Below are 18,085 nucleotides of genomic sequence, written 5' to 3' on the forward strand. Positions count from 1 at the left end.
TTTTAGGAAAAGCACACAGAAGCAGTGGTATTAGGAATGATCTAGATAGGTGACTGGTTTCCAGGGAAACTTATGCAGGTGTCCAGGGGAAGATAACTGGGCAGTGACCTGGGCAGCAGCACAGTGTAACTCAGCACATGGGGATTTCAAGAGGTGTGCCAGGTCTTCCTGGGGAGGAGCAATGAATGTTTTAAAAATCTCACAGGGCACTTTCTCTCACCCCATTTCTGCCATCACCAGATAGCCATACCATACTAAAAACCCTGGAGCCAGCTGTCAACTTACCTGGACATAGCCTCAGCCTGATCTGAGGATGCCCCCTTTACTTTCTCCTTTTTGTTTGAGGAGTCTTCCACTGCAAAGGAGTGCAAATGGGGCAGGGCATGGTAAATGAGATGACATGCAAATGCAACGGGCTAGTAAGGCACAGGTATCACAACTGTCCCACCATATTCTGAGTAAATCTGTACTGTCTGGTTGTGGCACAGCCTTGGACAGTGACAGCCTAATTAACAAGAGGACATGCCAGTAATGCTCAAGTCCTCTGACTAACAATGCTGCTCTACCTCCTTTTGGGGGAGTGTTTCACAACACACAACAGGAACCTTAACCTTCCCAATTGGTCAGCCATTTTCAACATTTTGTGTCCTTGGCCTGTGAGTCAGATATGTTTTAAGAGACCAAACACATAATGGGAGGACCGTCCCACGCAACAGCCAATGTGGGAGGCTCCCAGGCTCACACACTCTGCTGCAATATGAACATGGGAAACCCAAGGAGCTTCACACCACTGAAGTCTTTTGGTGCCATGCAGACACCGTGCCCCTTAGTGAATCCTGAGAGGCTCGAGGCCAGCATGGGTAATTTCAGATAGAACCCTTAGTACATGGTCCTGGGCTTCAGATAAGGGGTGATGTCACATAAAGGAAATAAGAGAGACAGTGTGGTCCTGTTTAGGGGTGTGTGGTTAAGAACTCAGGCTGAGAAGGTAAGCCAAGACTACAGCTGTCCTGGCAGGCATGCAGTATCTTAGCCATGGTTGGGCAGAGGTCTCACAGGGAAGCCTACAACTGGCCAAAGACATCCCACTCTACCAAGTAAGGCCTAGGAAAAAAACCCACCCCATGCATGTGCATAGTATATATCGCTGGATCCATGCCATCACACCTGCCTTGGGTGCCGACATGACTGGCTTTGGTGCCAGAAAATGGAGCATAACCTGGGGCTCTGAGGTTAAGAAATACCTGCCTGTAAAACATCTTTGCTGCAAATTCCACCAAGATTCTACTTCAGACCATCTAGATTGAGCTAAGGGACATCTTACCAAATCAGGACATTTTCTCTGGGGGTTAGAACAATCAGGCCAGTGTCACTGAGGTACAATCAGGTTTGGCAGGTCTGAAGCAAGATCAAATCAAAGGACTCACCCACAATGGCCTCAGCACAGCAGAGGGGTTGCTGGGTTGTAAAGTGCCAGGCCCTAGCCCAGGCCTGGTCTGGTGCTTCAGGTTCATCTGCCCAATATGCACAGAGCACGTAGGACCCGTCATCCTTGAGGACAGGCACGATGGCATCTGGCCCTTCCAGTGGGGGTGGATCTTCACCCACCCTGAGGTGTGAATGCAGAGGGGAGGATGGAAGAGGTAGAAAACATGAAGGGTTAACACAAGGTCATTCAGTCCCAACCCATTTCCATCAAACCATCCTAGCAATCTGAGAGATCTGTCACCCAATAGGGACAGGACCAACCACTAACAGCCATATGATCTAGATCCTCCCCTGATCCAAAGTGAGCCTTCATTGGATAGGGAAGACCCAGCAGAAGGCAGAGAATATGGGACAGGAAGACAGAAGGAGAGGAGGCTGGCAGCCAAAGGCCAGAAGACACACTGAGGAGCAGAGGGCTCTGGTGCCCACTCTCAAAACCCCCTGGGGACAGAGAAGGACAAGCTGGCCAGAAGCCAGATGTCTAGTTGCAGGGAACAGAATCCCCTTGTCGTGGAATGTTGCCACCCAGCTAAAGCACCTGAGCACCCCGGACTACCTCAGGATGTGTCCTAATTACATCAGCACTGTAGCATGCATCCGGGCATTGGAATCCCTGTCTATGAATGTAACACAGGGATGCTGATGAGGGACAAGAAGAGGGGCCAAGGGAGAGGCCTCTCACTTTAATGGAGGCCACACAGAAGCAGCGGCATTAGAAATGACCTGGACTGCTGACTCGTTCCCAAGGTAACTATGCAGGTGTTCAGTGGATGTTGGGGGGAGTTGACTGGACAGTCTTTGGGGACCTCAACAGCACATGGAGGTTTGGAGAGCTGCTCTCAGAGTCTCTGTGGGAGGAGTTTTGAATGGTATAAATGGCCCTTGGGGCACATTCTCTCCTTGCTGTGTGCAATCTCCAGATGTCCATGCTGAAACACCCTGAACCCATCTGAACGTTTACCTGGGGATAGCCTCGGCCTGGTCTGTAGATACCAACTCCACTTCCTCCTTTTGGTGGTAGGGGTTTTCCACTGCAGAGAGTACAAATGGGGCCGGATGTGGTAACCAGGATGATATGCAAATGCGATGGCACAGTAAAGCTCAGGTACTGCCCCCCATCACACAACTTATAGAGACATCCATGCCATCTAGTTGTGGCATTACCTGTGCTAAAAAGAGTGTCATGTCCAGGAACACACACTTCCAATGGCAAGTCTTTGCCAACCAAAGGAAAACTCCCTCCCAGGGACTCTGAGGTTAAGAAACACCTGCCTACATGACATGTGTGCTGTAGCCCCACCCAGTGTTCTGCATTTGTCCATACAGATGTAGCCATGTGATTGCCTACCCATCACCTCCTTTCCTGGGGGGTTACAGCAAGTAGGTCAGAGTTATTGGGGTGGTCTCAGGAGGTTTGGCAGGTCTCAGCAAGATTCCCATCAAAGGACTCACCCACAATGGCCTCAGCACTGCAGATGGGCTGCTGGGTTGTAGGGTGCCAGGCCCCAGCACAGGCCCAGATTGGAGCTTCAGCATCATCATCTGCCCAAAATCCACAGAGCATGTAGGACCCATCATCCTTGAGGATAGGTACGATGACATCTGGCCCTTCCAGTGGGGGTGGATCTCCACACACCCTGAGGTGTGAATGCAGAGGGGAAGATGAGAGGGGTGGAAAAGTTGAGGGCTTAACACAAAGTCACTCAGTTCCAACCCAGACCCACCTAACCTTCCTAGCATTCTGAAAGCATTTTTCATCCAATAGGGATGGGGCCATCCTCCAAGAGCCTTGTGATCTTGATATTCCTCATGTTCAAAAAGCACCTTCCCATGGATAGGGCTGACCCAGTAGAATGAAGAGAGGAAAGGACAGGAGATAGAAGGAGAAGAGGCTGGGAGCAGAAGGCCAGAAGTCACACTGAGGTCAGAGGGCTCTGGTGCCCCCCCTTACAGCTCCCTGGAGATAGAAAAGTAGGACACACTGACCAAAAGCCAGTTGTCTAGTTCCAGGGAAAAGAAGCCCCTTTGTGTGGAATGCTCCCAAGCACCTAAAGCACTTTGGCACCCCAGACCACCTTAGTATTGAGTCCCATTTCCTGCAGCACTGTGGAGTGTATCCGTGCACTGGACATTCTCTATCTTAATTACTATACTGCAGGGATGCTGATGAGGGACAAGCAGAGGGCTGAAGGAGGGGTGCCTGACATTTTATTGAGGACACACAGGAGCAGGGGCATGAGGAATGACCTGGACAGTTAAATGGCTCCTAGGGAAACTTAGAGAGGTATCTAATTGAGGTTAAGGGGGTGGTGAACTGGACAGTGTTTGGGGCCCACCTCAGCACATGGAGCTTGCAAGAGGTGTTCCCAGAGATTTCATGGGAGGAGCTTTGATGGTATAAATGACTCATGGGGCACAGTCTCTCCTCCCCGTGTCTTCAATCTCCACATGTCCATACTAAAACACCCTCAACCCATCTGTAGATTCACCTGAGGTTTGCCTTGGCCAGGTCTGGAGATGCCACCTCTCCTTCCTCCTTTTGGCTTGAGGCATCTTCTACTGCAAAGGAAAGCAAATGGGGCAGGACATGGTAAATGAGATGGCATTTACCAAAAAGAATTCCCTCCCTGTCTGGGGAGTGTGACACCCCACACATATCATCCTGATCTTACATACATAGTCAGTTGCTTTCAACCATGTCAGTCAATGGCCTTTTTGTCTGAATGTTTTAAGAGACCAACCACATGATGGAAGACTTGTCCCATTCAACAGCCACTAGAGTGGGGCTCCCCAGCTCATACACTCTGCTGCCATATGATCATATGAGTGCCATCGAGCTTCACACACACAGGAACCTTTTGGTGCCATGCAGACACTGTGCTTCTTGGAGGATCCTGAGAGGCACGAGGCCAGCACCAGCTACCCCAGGATGGAACCCTCAGAACATGCCCAGGATTCCAGATGAGGACTGCAGTCACCACAAAGGGAACAAGGGAAGGAATGGCCCCGGTCACGGGCATCTGGTTAAGGTCTCAGGCCAAGAACATAGCCAGGACTATAATTGTCCTGGCAGGCATGCAGTGTCATGACACATAGCTGGGACAGATGTCTCACAGGAGATCCTGGCACTGGCCAAAGGCATCCAACTCTTCCATGGGTAGGCCTAGAATAAACCTGTCATGTGTATGACTTCAAACTGGGGCTATGCCATCACACTTGACTCTGGTGCAGCATCTTGGCTGGTTTCAGTGCCAGAAAGGAGAACATAACCTGGGACTCCAAGGTTAAGAGACACCTGCCTACAATTATTTTGTTCCCCTTCACCCAGGGTTCTGCCTCTGTCCATTCAGATGTAGCCATGGGACAGCCACATCACCACCTTCCCTGGGGGAGTTACAGCAAGCAGGCCAGGGTTATTGGGGTACACTCAGGAGCTTTGGTAGGACAACAACAAGATTCAAACCAAAAGACTTACCCACAATGGCCTCAGCACAGCAGATGGGCTGCTGGGTTGTAAGGTGCCAAGGCTCAGCAGAAACCTGCACTGGTGTTCCAGACCCATCAGCCCAATATCCACAGAGCATGTAGGATCTGTCATCCTTCAGGATAGGCAGGATGACATCTGGCCTTTCCAGTGGGGGTGGATCTCCACACACCCTGAGGTATGAGTGCAGAGAGGAGAGGAGGGTGGAAAAGATGAGGGCTTAACATAAAGTCATTCAGTTCCAACCCAGTCCCACTAAATCTTGCAAGGAGTTGGAAAGGTTGTTACCCAACAGGGACAGGATTATCCTCTAAGAGCGATCTGATCTGGATCATCCCCAGGTTCAGATAAAGTGAGTTTTCACATGGATAGGGAAGACTCAGTAGAACTTAGGGAAGACTGCACAGAAAGATGGAAGGAAGGCCGGAAGCCATGCCGAGGAGCAGAGGTCTCTAGCACCCATTCCCAGACCCTGGGGACAGAAAAGGACAAGCTGGCCAGAAGCCAGTTCTCTAGCTTCAGGGAAAAGAATCACCTTTATGGAATTCTGCCACCAGCTAAACTACTTTAGCATCCTCAACCACCTCGGGATTGAGTCTCACTTCTGTCAGCCCTGTGGAGTGTGTTGGTGCATTGGACATTTCCTGTCTTTATCAACATACTGCATCAATGTTGATGAGGGACACTTTTAATGGAGGCCGCATGAAACAGTACATTAGGAATAAACCGGACTGGTGACTGGTTCTGTGAGAAATTTATGCAGCTGTCCAATGGAAGTTGGAGAGAGGTGGCTGACCTGAACAGTGTTTGAGGCCCACTACAGCACAGGGAGCTTGCAAGAGTTGCTCCCAGAGTCTTGTGGGAGGATCTTTCCATGGTATAAATGGCTCACAGGGCATGTTCCCTCCTTCCGGTGTTGCCTTATCCAGATGGCCATGATAAAACACCCTCAACCCATCTGTAGACTTACCTGGGGATAGGCTCAGCCTGGACTGCAGTTGCCACCTCCCCTTCCTCCTTTTTGTAGGAAAGGTCTTCCACTGCAAAAAGGGCCATTGGGGCCGGATGTGGTAAGTGCGATGACATGTAAATGAGATGGCATCATAAAGCTCAGGGGCTGCCCACTGTCACGGAGCTTCCAAGGACGCCCATGCTGTCTGGTTGTTTCATTGCCTATGCTAATAAGAGCCTCACACCCATGTGGACATGGCCTGCAGTGGCAAGTCTACTGCCAACCCAAGGAGAACTCTCTCCCCATCTGGGGAGTGTGGTATCCCACACTTTAGGCATCCTGATCTTCCACAAGGGGGAAGCAGCCATCAGCCATCTGGGTCCTCGGTCTATGTGCTCTAAGAGACGGACTGCACAACTTGGGGCTAGTCCCAGGCTCATATGAGCACCCTGCCACAACATAAACATGTGAAGCCCATAGATCTTCACACACACAGGAACATTTTGATTTCATGCAGCACTGTGGCACTTAGTGGATCCTGACAGGCAAAAGGTCAGCAGAGGCTACCCCAGGGTGGAACCCTCTGCACATGGCCAAGGGTGCCAGATGAGGAGTGATGACAATAGAACAGGAATGAGAGGGACAGCATGGCCTAGTTCAGGGGCATCAGGTTAAGGATCTCAGGCCGAGAAAGTAGCCATGATTACAGTTCCCATCAGGCATGCAGTGTTATGTCACATGGTTGGGGCAGGGGTCTCACAGGGAAGCCTGCCACTGCCCAAAGGCATCCTACTCATCCAATTCACAAGCATGAGTGAGCACAGGCTGCATAGCTGGGGCCATGCCATCACTCTGGCCTCTGCTACATAGACATGGATGGGTCCAGTGCAGGAATACAGAGCATAATCTGGGCTCTGAGGTTAAGAAACAGTTGATGACACTACATCTGTGCTTTGAACTCCATCCAGGGTTCTCCCATAGTCCACTCAGATGTAGTCAGGGGACAGCCTCTCACATCACCACCTGTCCTTGGCAGGTTAGATCAAGCAGTGCATTGGGGTACACTCAGGAGATTTGGCAAGTCTGCAGCAAGAGTCAAATCAGAGGACTCACCCACAATGGCCTCAGCACAGCAGACGGGCTGCTGGATTGTACATTTCACAGTCTCAGACCAGGCCTGGGCTGGTGCTTCAGGCTCATCAGCCCAAAATCCACAGAGCAGGTAGGATCCATCTTCCTTGAGGATGGGCACGATGGTATCTGGCCCTTCCAGTGGGGGTGGATCTCCACACACCCTGAGGTGTGAATGCAGAGGGCAGGACAAGAGGGGAGGAAAAGATGAGGGCTCAGCATAAGGTCATTCAGTTCCAACCCAGTTCCACCAAACCTTCCTAGCAGTCTGAAAGGGTCTGTTAATCAAAGGGACAGGACCATCCTCTATGAGCCATCCAATCTAGATCTTCCCCTTGTTCAGACAAAGTGAGTTTTCACAAAGATAGGGCAGACCAAGCAGGACATAGAGAGGGTTAGACAGAAACACAGGAGCAGAGGATGCTGTCAGCTAAAGGCCAGAAGGCACATCAGGAGCAGAGGGCTCTGGTGCCCCTCTTCCAGCACCCTTGGGACAGGAAAGAACAAGCTTGCCAGAAGCCAGTTGTCTAGTTTCAGGGAATAGAATCCCCTCGGCGCTCAATGTCCCAATGAAGCTAAAGCACTTTAATACCCCAGACCAGCTTGGGACTGTGTGCCCATTTCTGTGAGCACTGTGGAGTGTGTCAGGGCATTGGACATTCCCTGTCTTTGTCACTGTACTGCAGGGATGTGGATGAGGGACAAGTAGAGGGGCTGAGGGAGTGGCTCCTCACTTTATGAATGCCACACAGAAGCAGTTCATTCCCAGGGGAACTTATGCAGTTGTTCAGCGAGGTTAAGGACACAGTGTTTGGGGCCTGACTCAGCACATGGATTTTCCAAGAGGTGCTCCCAGAGTCTTCATGGGAGGACCTTTGAGTGGTATAAATGGCTCTCAGGGCACTTCTCTCCTCTCCGTGTCTGCCACCTCCACATGTCAAATACAAATATACCCTCAGCCCATCTGTAGATTTACCTGGGGATAACCTCAGCTCTGTCTGCAGATACCACTTCATCCTTTTGGGAGGAGGTATCATACCCTGCAAAGGAGAAAAATGAGCAGGAAATGGTAAATGAGATGACATGCAAATGCTATAGCAAAGTAAAGTACAAGTACTGTGCAATGTCCCATTAGCATCTGAGGACTTCTATGCCGTCTGCCTGTGGCACTGCCTCTGTTAGCAACTGTCTCATTCCCAGGAGGTCATGCCTACAGTGGCAAGTCCTCTGTCAATAAATGGAGACCTCCCTCCCTGTCTGGGTAGCATGTTATCCCACACAATAGGCATCCTGATGTTCCACAAGTGGTCAGCCACTTTCCGCACTAAGGGTCCCTGGCTATGTGTCAGGTGTGCTCTAAGAGATTAAATACAACATAGGAGGCTCATACCAACTGCCTCCCCCCTGTACATCAACTAATGGGAGCTATGGGCTCTAAGGGTCAAATGCCTTAGGGTATTTGGGATGGACAAGTGTAACCCATGAGTCTCCCATTCATGGGAGTCCTTGCAGTTATGCAGGGTTTGCAGGGTTTGCAGGGTTTGCAGGGTAGCCTGATAGGCATGAAAATTACACTGGATGCTTCAAGATGGAACTTCAAGACATGGCCAAGGGTTCTACATCAGTGAGGTGTGAAGTCAACATGGAAGACAGAGTATAGACTGGTTCAGGGAGATCTGGGTAAGATCATGTGCTGAAAGCTGGTCATGATGGCAGCTACCCTGGCAGCCATGCAGTGTCATGGCATGTGGCTAGGGCAGAGATCTCACAAGAAAGACTGCCACTGCACACAAAAACAATTCCATTATCCCAAGTGGAGGCCTGACAGAAACCATGCCACATGCATTTTAAATGCTCCATGGCCATTGCAGGGGTCTCAGGCAAGGAGACCCAACAGGGGCTTTGAGGCCAAAGGTGTTTGTGACCCAGGGATACGAGGCTAACACAAAGGTGTAGACCCATGCTATCGTTATGTTGCAAACTCCATCCTCACATCTGCCTCCATCCATCCACATGTGCCCTTAGGATTTCCCACCACATCACACCTTTCACCAGAGGGCCAAGGATGTTATGGTGAATGCAGGAACTCCAGAAGGGCTGCAGCAAGATTCCCAGTGGGACACTCACCCTCAATGGCCTCTATCCAGTGGATGGACTGCTGGGCTAGGGGCTGCTGGACCCTGGCCCAGGCCTGGAACAGTATTTCCAGCTTGTCCCCCCAGGAGGCATGCCACATGTAAGGTACATCTGCAAGGTGTGTGCATGCCATGATGCGATGCCCTTCAGCTAGAGATCGGTTTTCACACAATCTGAAGTGCAAATGTAGAGGGGAGATGGAAAGGATGAGGGTTTAACACACAGTCCGCCCCAGTCCCACCTGGCTTTCCTAGCAGGAAGAAAGGGTCTGTCACTCATTGAAAACATGCCATCATCTAAGAGCCATTGGACTGTGAACTTCCCATTCTGAGACAAAGTGAGCCTTCACGGGGAATGGACAGACCCAACAGGATGCAGATTCAATTCAGGACTCCTGGCCCCATTTCCTTCAGCACTGGGGCATGACCCAAGACATTGGCCACTTCTGTCCTTATCAAAGTCCCATGGGGACACTGAGGAAGGAGAAGCAGAGAGGCCTAGGGAAGGGCACCCCAATTTTTATGGAGGCCACACAAGCTGTGAAAGCAGCAATGGCCTGGAAACATGACTGGATCCCAGGCCACCACATGCAGATGTCCAATGGAGTTGGGAGGTGGGGATCCACCTCAGCACATGGAGAAAAGTGGTGCTACCAGAGTCCTCAGAATGAGCTTTGAGGGTGTAATTACTCCGTGGGGCCCATTCTCTCCTCCCCATGCCTTCTACCTCCAAATGTCCATACCAAAGAACCCTCCATCCATCTGTAGACTTACGCAGGTTTGGCTTCATGTGGCACTCTGTCCTCAAGGGAATTCCCATAGACTACAATAAAATTTAGATAGGGAAGTTGCTGTGAGACAAAGAGCCCAATTATAGGTCAGAACAGCCCCAGAGGCCCAGGGAGATGCCTGCTGACAGCTGTCTTGGCGGCCTTTGCCCATTAACAGGGGACCACTTCTCTCTTCCAGTCTGCCTGCCTCCTGCATATCAGGCATCCCCAAACTCCAAAAGGGACCAGCTGCTGTTTGGCCCTGTGGGATCACTGCAAATGGCCCAGCTGGTTTCTTCCTCAACAGCTGCCCTAAAGAGCCTCCCCACAACTAACAGTCAGGCCTTTGTGATTCTCATATTGCAGTGTGCCATAGGTTGGATGGGGAAAGCCCTGGAACCTATTCCCATAGGGGTTTTTAGGGTCATGAACACACCCCAAATGTTAGGGACCTGTGAGAGTCATAATGATCAGACTGGTTCCCTCCACATGGTAATCAGTGGTATGGCCAAGGGCTCTAGATAAGGAAAGAGTGACATCAACTCAATGTGGGAGAGTGACATGCTGTGTCTCAGTTTAGAGGTTTTGGGTCTTTCGTGAGATCACAAGTGGAGAGGGTAGCTTTGATGATAGTGGCCCCTACAGGCAGTGTGTCATAGCATGTGACTGGGACAGGGATCTCACAAGGAAGACTGCCACTGGCCACTTGATCCACTAGTACAAGTGTAGGCTTGGAACACACCATGCCATGTGCACAGGGCTGGTGCACACCACACTGGGATCCACAAACTGCTGCCATGTTGTCACCCCTGCTAGAGGAGCTGCAACACAGCAGTGTGCTGAGCAAAACCACCCTTTGGGGAAGCAGAGCTACTGGGTGAACACACAGGTGTAGACCCACATGACATCTTTGCTTCAAACTCCCTCTGGGGGTTCTTAGGCTTTCCTTTCTAGTCCAACTAGAGCAGCCCATCCATTGCCCAAGCACGCCAGGGTCTTTGTGAGAGCAGGGCAAGTATGCTGGGGTTTACTCCTTACCCTAAGTGGCACTGGAAGCACCCCCCCCCCCGCCGGGTTGGTGTACTCACCTCCAAACCTTGTGCACCACGAGTACTCTTCCAGCACTTTCGTCCAGCCACCACCAGGATAATGCTGCTGCATAACCAGCGTGGCTTTCATGATGATGCACCAACAATATTCACCCATGATCAGCCCTGGTACCAACTCAGGCTCTACTTGAGGTGGAAAGCACCCACTGATCCTGCTGGATTAGGAAGGGCGGAGAAGTTATCATGGTAGTTAAGGTACTAGAGGGCCCTATCAGGCCTGCATCACAGGCAGGTTGATTCTGCCACCAATGAAAATGGGCCTTTCAGCTAACAGCTGTCTGAGCAGGATCCTCCCCTTGCTGAGCAAAGTGAGGAACTGCAGGACGTGGAGGCACAGCACGAGCTACAGGTGGAGGCACCAGAAAAAGGATGGAGAGATGGTGTTGGCAGATGGCCAGGATTCCGGCTGAAGAACAAAGAGCTGTGATGCTCAGTAATGGAATCCTCATGACACCCAGATACAAGCAGAACAAATAGTGTTTGTCACATTTGACAAAATCAGTTGAATATTACTAATCTCAGGTGTGGCAATATACCTGCTACAGCACAGTGGGCTTCTAGTTCTGTGGCCACCCTGCTGGCTTTCTCAACATTTTGGTATGGTATTTTCCCCTGTACTTCTTTCTATCAGCCATCTCCATAAACACAGAGATGAGAAAAAAAAAAAGGAAGAAGATAAGGAACCCTGTCTTTTAATCTATGCACAACAGAAGTAATAACTGCAGGAGACCCCTGTAAAGTCCAGTTGATCTGAAGCAACCTAATGGAGACCACATGGGTGTTTGAGGAAGAAATGGCAATCTCTATGGGTGCCAAAATGATTACAATAATACTCTTCATAGAGAAACAGTGTGATCACCTAGGGTGTGTGAAATCCTCCCATTCAGCATATTCAGTTTCTCCCTAAAATATGAGTCCCCAGATGTCAATATCAATGAAATATCCATGATTCCTTAGTCTTACCTGGGGCAGATTAAGTCCCAGCAACCACCCTTCATTTGCGTCATTTCTTTTGCTGCAAATAAATTCCAACAGGGACGGTCAAATTAGGGAGGTCCTAGTACATGTGCAATCCAGTTCCCAACAATGACACAGTAATACCCATAAACTCTATTTGACAATGGCATACTGTGAGAGAAATATTTCATGTGCTGACCCTTTGAGCAAAACCTTCTTGGCATGAAAATCAATATCCAGACCTCTTTGTCTTGAAAACAATGAACCTCATCTTTTCCCCGCTAATTCTGGGAAACTACCCTATCTGCATTCTAAAAGAATTAAAAGTTATTCACTTTTCTCCTGTTAGAATGCCAGGATGTAGATGATTTAGAGGAATCTATACACTGAGGTGAGACTGAGGATGAGATATATTCAATTTCTTCTCAAGATTAGTCTTCGATGCTTCACAGAAACAGTTGTCATTCATGACCACTACGAGCTACAGTGGTCATTGTTGCCTCTGGAAATCTTGGAAGTATGGGAGTGGCTTCAATGTAAATGTCCTAGGTTTAGATGGATAATGAGCTGGAAGAAGAGAACTTAAAAGATACAGAGGATGGGCTATGTTTGGAGAAATGTGGGTTATGTCTGCAACAGAGATGTAGACAAGATGCCTCTGGTAGTGTGCAAGCATAGATCATCAAGAGACAGGTTCTACTGCCTCAAGTATATGTAACGATGCCACATGGCAAAGGCTGTGTCTTATTTAAAATACATGTGTAATTGTTCCTAATGGCAATGCCACAACTGCCAGGCAAATGTTTCATGGGCCCACTCTGTAGAAGAGGAAACAGAAATACAGAAAAGAAATCAATGATCTTTCTACAGTCAGTGAAAACAGTGCTGAGGACACAGGTGGGCCCTTTCACTCTCAGCACAGGGCTCAATCTCCCTCTTACAAGCCACCACCTGCCCCAACCTCCTTCCTGTCCTTTCAAACTGGATGGATACTGCATCTTGATCAAAGGCCACCTGCACTGGGGAAAATGGAGACTTCTGAAATGCTAGGAACTTCAAGCCTGTGCGTTTCTCACTCTAGTTCTCATCCAGAATTCCTGATCATGTCAGGGCCACAGATATCTCAATGAAAACAAGGTAGCAGGAAAATGTCTCCTGCAGGGAAGTGGAGTCTCCTGTAAATGTGAGACTTTCTGAAATCAGAGCCTGAGGTCCCCTTACCCAGGCTACATTTGTAGACAAGATGCTTTTCCAGCCTGACGTGAACAACCAGTGGCTCCAGCAAGCCCCATGTGTGGTGGCTGTCAGGGTCATGCTGGGTGAGGAGGGCTCTGGGATGTAGGCTGAGATGACAAATCTGTGTCTGTTTTCTTGACTTCTTACGTAGCCGGCGCCGCTTGCGGGTGCGTGCCTTATTTACATGGCATTTCCTAAGGTAGGACAGGAGAGAAAATGTAAGGATAGAAATATGTGCATGATACCATCTCTGTATGTCAACAGATTTCATGGAGAATTCTCTCACAGAGCCCTGCAAACAGCAGCACTGACAGGTTCAGGTAAATGCTTGTGGTGAAGAAGACAAAACGAGAGCTTCCTCTGTGTTAGAGGGTGACCCTGTGTTCAGTCCACATTGCCAGGACTCTTCCTTCATCCCCCCCACACAGCAGCTCCTTTAGCTGCTAACTTAAACCACAGGCATTTCCAAGTAAAACACATAGCCCACTGCAGTGACTGAACACCAAGGCGCACTCAGATGCATGTCCCTTGTTACTGGTGTTCTTCAGAAAGAAATGAAAGGCTGGCAGGGTCAATCTTAGACAATATCCTCAATCAGGAGGTGATGGTGATCTAGAGAGAATGACACAGTGATGACAACACATCATGTGCATACCACGCCATGCGTTGCTCACTATCCTCTGGTTAGTTATGAGAATTTGAACTCAAGAAATTCCTTGTTTTTTGAAAGAGGAAAGGAGGCTTTGATAAGCACCACAGCCCATCAAGTAGTATTTTCATTGTTGTGCACATGTTTTATAAATATTTATGAGATAGGTCCCCAACATGTAAATTCCTGCCCTTCTCCTGATGCAAGTCTGTCTCCCCAGCTGAGCTGGCCCACTTCACTGATACCACATATATCTTCCTCCTGCTTGCAATGCCCGAAGCCCCACTTACTTGAACTCAGCAGGTGCCAGCTTCTCAAGCTGTGGAGTTCCAAGTGCTGGCTTCTCCCTTAGCCTGGATTGAATCACCTCTTGGCCCTCACCATAATCTGAAACAGACACACCTGCCTCAGTGGACAGCTGGACACGCAGCTGAGGTCACTGTCTCTAGGGAGGAGCCACTCTAGTACCACGCTCCAGGTAAGCATTTCTTCATCTTTGTCTCTCCACCTCCCAACAACAGGATATCTGATAATCCCCCATTTAGAGTGAACAATGTTCCAAGGTGAATGGTGACCTGACAAGGCAGTTCAACTGGTATTTGACAGAATCAGAATTCCCTTCCACTAAGCTGTGACTGAATCATGGCAGTGTAGTTAGCACACCTTGCAGGTTTTTAAGTCAAGCACTAACTTGTAGCATGAAGCAGTGACCTCCAGTATGGTTGGTAAAGTACACTAGCACTGGGGATAGTGGTTCTTCTATGCTGAGAAGTTCAACTTTCATGTTTGGGGAGTTTCCAAAGACAAAATCACAGCTAAGTAGAATTGTGTAAAAACAGTGCTAAACACCCAAAGGCCCTGAAAGAAATATACACACCTACTAATACAGCTCCTGTTAAATTAGAAAAAAAATGAAAAGGAATGAATAAATCTACTCCAGGCCAGGAATCACCTTACATATTGTACAAAAATATATCCCATATTTCATGGCAACAATTTACAGAGGTAGGAATTATGACAGCACTTGTGGGAACCAAGGAGGGGTCTAAGGCATGCAGAGATTGGCAAGTTGGAGAAAAGCCCAGGGAGGGTCTCAGAGTCCCTGCTCTACATTCTGCTCTGTGCTACCACAAAGACTCAGGAGCCTTCTTCCTCTTTGAGAAGAGCTTTTGCTCCATGAGTGTGTTTCCCCCTGACCAGGGCAGTCCCTGGTCTAGACAATGTCATTTACAAGTACCACAATGTCCGCACAGACTCCATTAGCACCTATAACAGAGATCTTGTGGACTCTTCACATTTCTCTGTGTGACCAGCCCAAGGATTTGCCAACTGGAACTCAAAAGAAGCTTGAATTGAGTAGAAGTTCATTAGTCCCACACATGAAACCCACACCAGCTGGTACAGGACAAAGAGGGTGCCAGTTAACTGACATCTCACCCCACACTTAAAGGAAACATGGAAAAGTTGAACTAGTGCCTTGGTTATTCCAAATTGACATGAAAATAGCTTATACAGTTCTCAGAGTATTGTAACAATGGATTTTCTTAGGATAAAGGGAAGAACCAAACCTAGAAAGCCTTTATTTTCTCAGAGGGACAAAATCATCATGTACCACTTTTGTGAGAGGACCTATGGAACTCACTGTTTTCCTCTTGGTGGAGGATGAAGCTGAAATGATGAACTATCTCTTTCAGATCTTGTATTTCCCGCTGGTTCTCTGCTAGTCGGCAATGCAATGCCTGGTTACACGCAATCATATTATTTTTATTGGCTGGATCGGATGCAGGGCTCAGTGGTACTGCCATGCTGATGGTTCTGGCAGACCAGGGGGCTCCAGAGACTAGGTGGAAGATACCCAAGAACAGAATGAGTTACGACAAATGACATTCAATAGCTCTAATGAGGGCTGGGGGATGACAACAGCCATATTTCTGAACTTACTGTTGGGAAACACCCCACAGAACTTCAAAGTCTTCAATCAAAATCCTGTCACTATTAAGTGATCAACACTCAGCTTTTAAGTGACTTCTTATTACTCAGTCACTGTCACAAGTGAGAGAACGAACTCCCTGCTTGCCAGCTTGCCAAGTAACTGTTGGAAGTAGCAATAGCAGAATGAGAAGATGGCCGGTACTGGAATGTTAGGAGTTGTTGACTTCCTGTCGCCAAGGATACCTGGTCCCTTCTTAAAGGCACCACCAACTCATTCCTCATTCTCAGGAGCAGCGTGCCCAGTGCTGATTTTAAACACCTGCATTTTCCACTAGGAAAATCTAAGCACATTTCCCACTCTCCCTCCCTCCCTGTGGTGGAAAACACTAAAGAAGAATTCATTTCCAAACAAGTGTTATTTCCTCAAAGCGCTCTCAGGAAGTCACTCACCCTGTCTTTCTGTTAAAATGGGTCTCCAGGCTTTTCCTCCAGGGAGACATGTCACATGATAAACTACCAAGATGCTCTTCTCTGGGTTTCTGCAAGCCTTTCTATAGCCATTAAATAGTGTAGGGTCAGAAAGCAGAGTAAAGCACGTACAGAATGAAAAAATAATAATTTGTGTCCCGTCCTGTCTCAAAATATTTTTGGCTTTACTCAGTGTTGTAATGGCTTCTCTTCCCTCACACAGGCAGCATGTTGCCATTTCACACTACTAAAATCAGTTAGACCTCCCTACATCCTAAGTCCTTCCTCAGACTTTGGGGGCATTGTTTTGTTTTCAGTGTCATTAAATACAGCATTTCCTACTTGTCACTTGCATGTTTTGTTCTAAACCCAAAAGAGATCATTTTAAAGATACCAAGGCACTCCAATAGTTTATCTATATTCTCCTGCATACACATAGTCACCATCTATGTCTAGAATAGATATGAAGCTGATGCTACTTTTCAGATGTGTTCCTTTGGTTCCAACACATATAGAGTTGAACAGGGCCCAGTGGTAGTTCTTATGCAATGTTAACTGATAGATTTTTTTTCTTATATGGTTGAACCCTATTGAATGATGGCTGAATTCCACTAAAAATCACTGTTAACACTGAGCATGCTTTTGTGGTGCCTGGTGATCCACCGTGTGCATGTGCAGTACAAGCTGATACTGTGGTGGGAGCACCCACCTTCTCACTTTCTTGGCTTCCATTCCCAACCAGCTTTCATGAACCTCAGACTTAGGGGACTTTCCTGGAGTCTAGGTTTCTTCAGTTCAGCTGCTGGACTTATCTAACTTGGGGTGGCAAGGGGACTGACATTGGGATGCTGAATATTCCTCTCCAAGTAGAGGAAGAAGTGGAATGGATCGAATACCTTCTAAAGCCTCTCTACCCACCCTACACTGTCTCCCAAAACACTGTATAATGGTATCATTTTGTGAGATGAATGAAAGGTTTCTTTTAAAATTTATTTTCTTGTGTCAGTGGACTTGACATTCAGTGGCAGAAAGTAATATATATCAAAACCTTCCTTGTCAAAATGAAAATCATGGGGAGCACAAAGTCACATATCTCAATCTCACACAAGGATGAGCTTGGGCAGTGCTAGTGAAAGATCATTATAACAGTAACAACTGCTTGAGTAGCATATGCCAGGCCTCTGGCTAAGTACTCTACACGTGATGGCATTTCATTCTCACTACAATCCTTGAGATAGCAGTGTAAGCAGAAGCAAACACACCTACAGGAGAGGGACAGGCAGTACCTTTTTAGCCAGGTTTAAATGTTTGTGTTTCACTGGTTCATGCAGAGCGATCAGTGAACCAGAGAAGTATTCATTGCAGCATCATTTGCCTGTACAGAGGACTGCACTCCTGGATCATCAGGAGCAAAGTGCACGGTCATGTGCAGCATTCTTCCATATGACGTGAAACTACTCCGGTGACATAGACTATCCTTTAGGATATCAAGAGAAGTACAAGACTTGAGTCTTCATTTGAATGGCTTTCCTGGAATCCACTCTTTAATACTTAGCATTCCCTCTGAAGACTTTTGGCTTTTAGACCCACAATATATGCATATAGAGAATATTTTACTCTTAGAAAGATGGAATCAGTGGCTTAGGCTTTCTTCCCTGAACCGAGAATTGTTCTGATTTCTATAGAGACTAAATACGTATACAAGTAATACTTCCTCATACTTATTAGAGCAAAGGAGTTATCAGGTTGGAACCCTCTGATGTCACTGAATTCA

The 18,085-nt window shown here is 48.1% G+C and overlaps 1 protein-coding gene and 1 long non-coding RNA gene across 2 annotated transcripts; both read right to left on the reverse strand.

The window, feature by feature from the left end:
• Window positions 1-284: 284 nt before the first annotated feature.
• LOC149120422 (uncharacterized) lies at window positions 285-2,520 on the reverse strand. Its single transcript, XR_016225599.1, has 3 exons — window positions 2,450-2,520; window positions 1,428-1,609; window positions 285-355 (listed from the first exon to the last, which is right to left on the reverse strand). It is a non-coding gene; the product is annotated as an uncharacterized LOC149120422 (long non-coding RNA).
• A 5,507-nt stretch (window positions 2,521-8,027) lies between these two features.
• Window positions 8,028-14,377, reverse strand: LOC103347469 (uncharacterized). Its single transcript, XM_070064322.2, has 7 exons — window positions 14,202-14,377; window positions 13,248-13,456; window positions 12,033-12,084; window positions 11,049-11,224; window positions 9,965-10,013; window positions 9,183-9,364; window positions 8,028-8,095 (listed from the first exon to the last, which is right to left on the reverse strand). Exons 3-7 carry the CDS (start codon window positions 12,074-12,076, stop codon window positions 8,028-8,030), a joined length of 519 nt encoding a protein of 172 aa, XP_069920423.2. The 5' UTR covers window positions 12,077-12,084; window positions 13,248-13,456; window positions 14,202-14,377.
• Between the last annotated feature and the right edge of the window lie 3,708 nt (window positions 14,378-18,085).

The sequence above is a fragment of the Oryctolagus cuniculus genome, chromosome 19 (genome assembly GCF_051225735.1).
Source record: "Oryctolagus cuniculus isolate XC-2025 breed Fujian yellow rabbit chromosome 19, ASM5122573v1, whole genome shotgun sequence".
NCBI lineage: Eukaryota > Metazoa > Chordata > Mammalia > Lagomorpha > Leporidae > Oryctolagus > Oryctolagus cuniculus.

Bases quoted from the DNA above. Each gene is read 5' to 3' on its own strand.
- LOC103347469 (XM_070064322.2), bottom strand. From the start codon at position 12,076: ATGACGCAAATGAAGGGTGGTTGCTGGGACTTAATCTGCCCCAG. The intron at 10,014-11,048 runs GTGAGTACACCA...ATTTTATTGTAG, and splicing joins GTGGTGCACAAGGTTTGGAG to TCTATGGGAATTCCCTTGAG. The intron at 9,365-9,964 runs GTAAGTCTACAG...TTTGCACTTCAG, and splicing joins CCACATGAAGCCAAACCTGC to ATTGTGTGAAAACCGATCTC.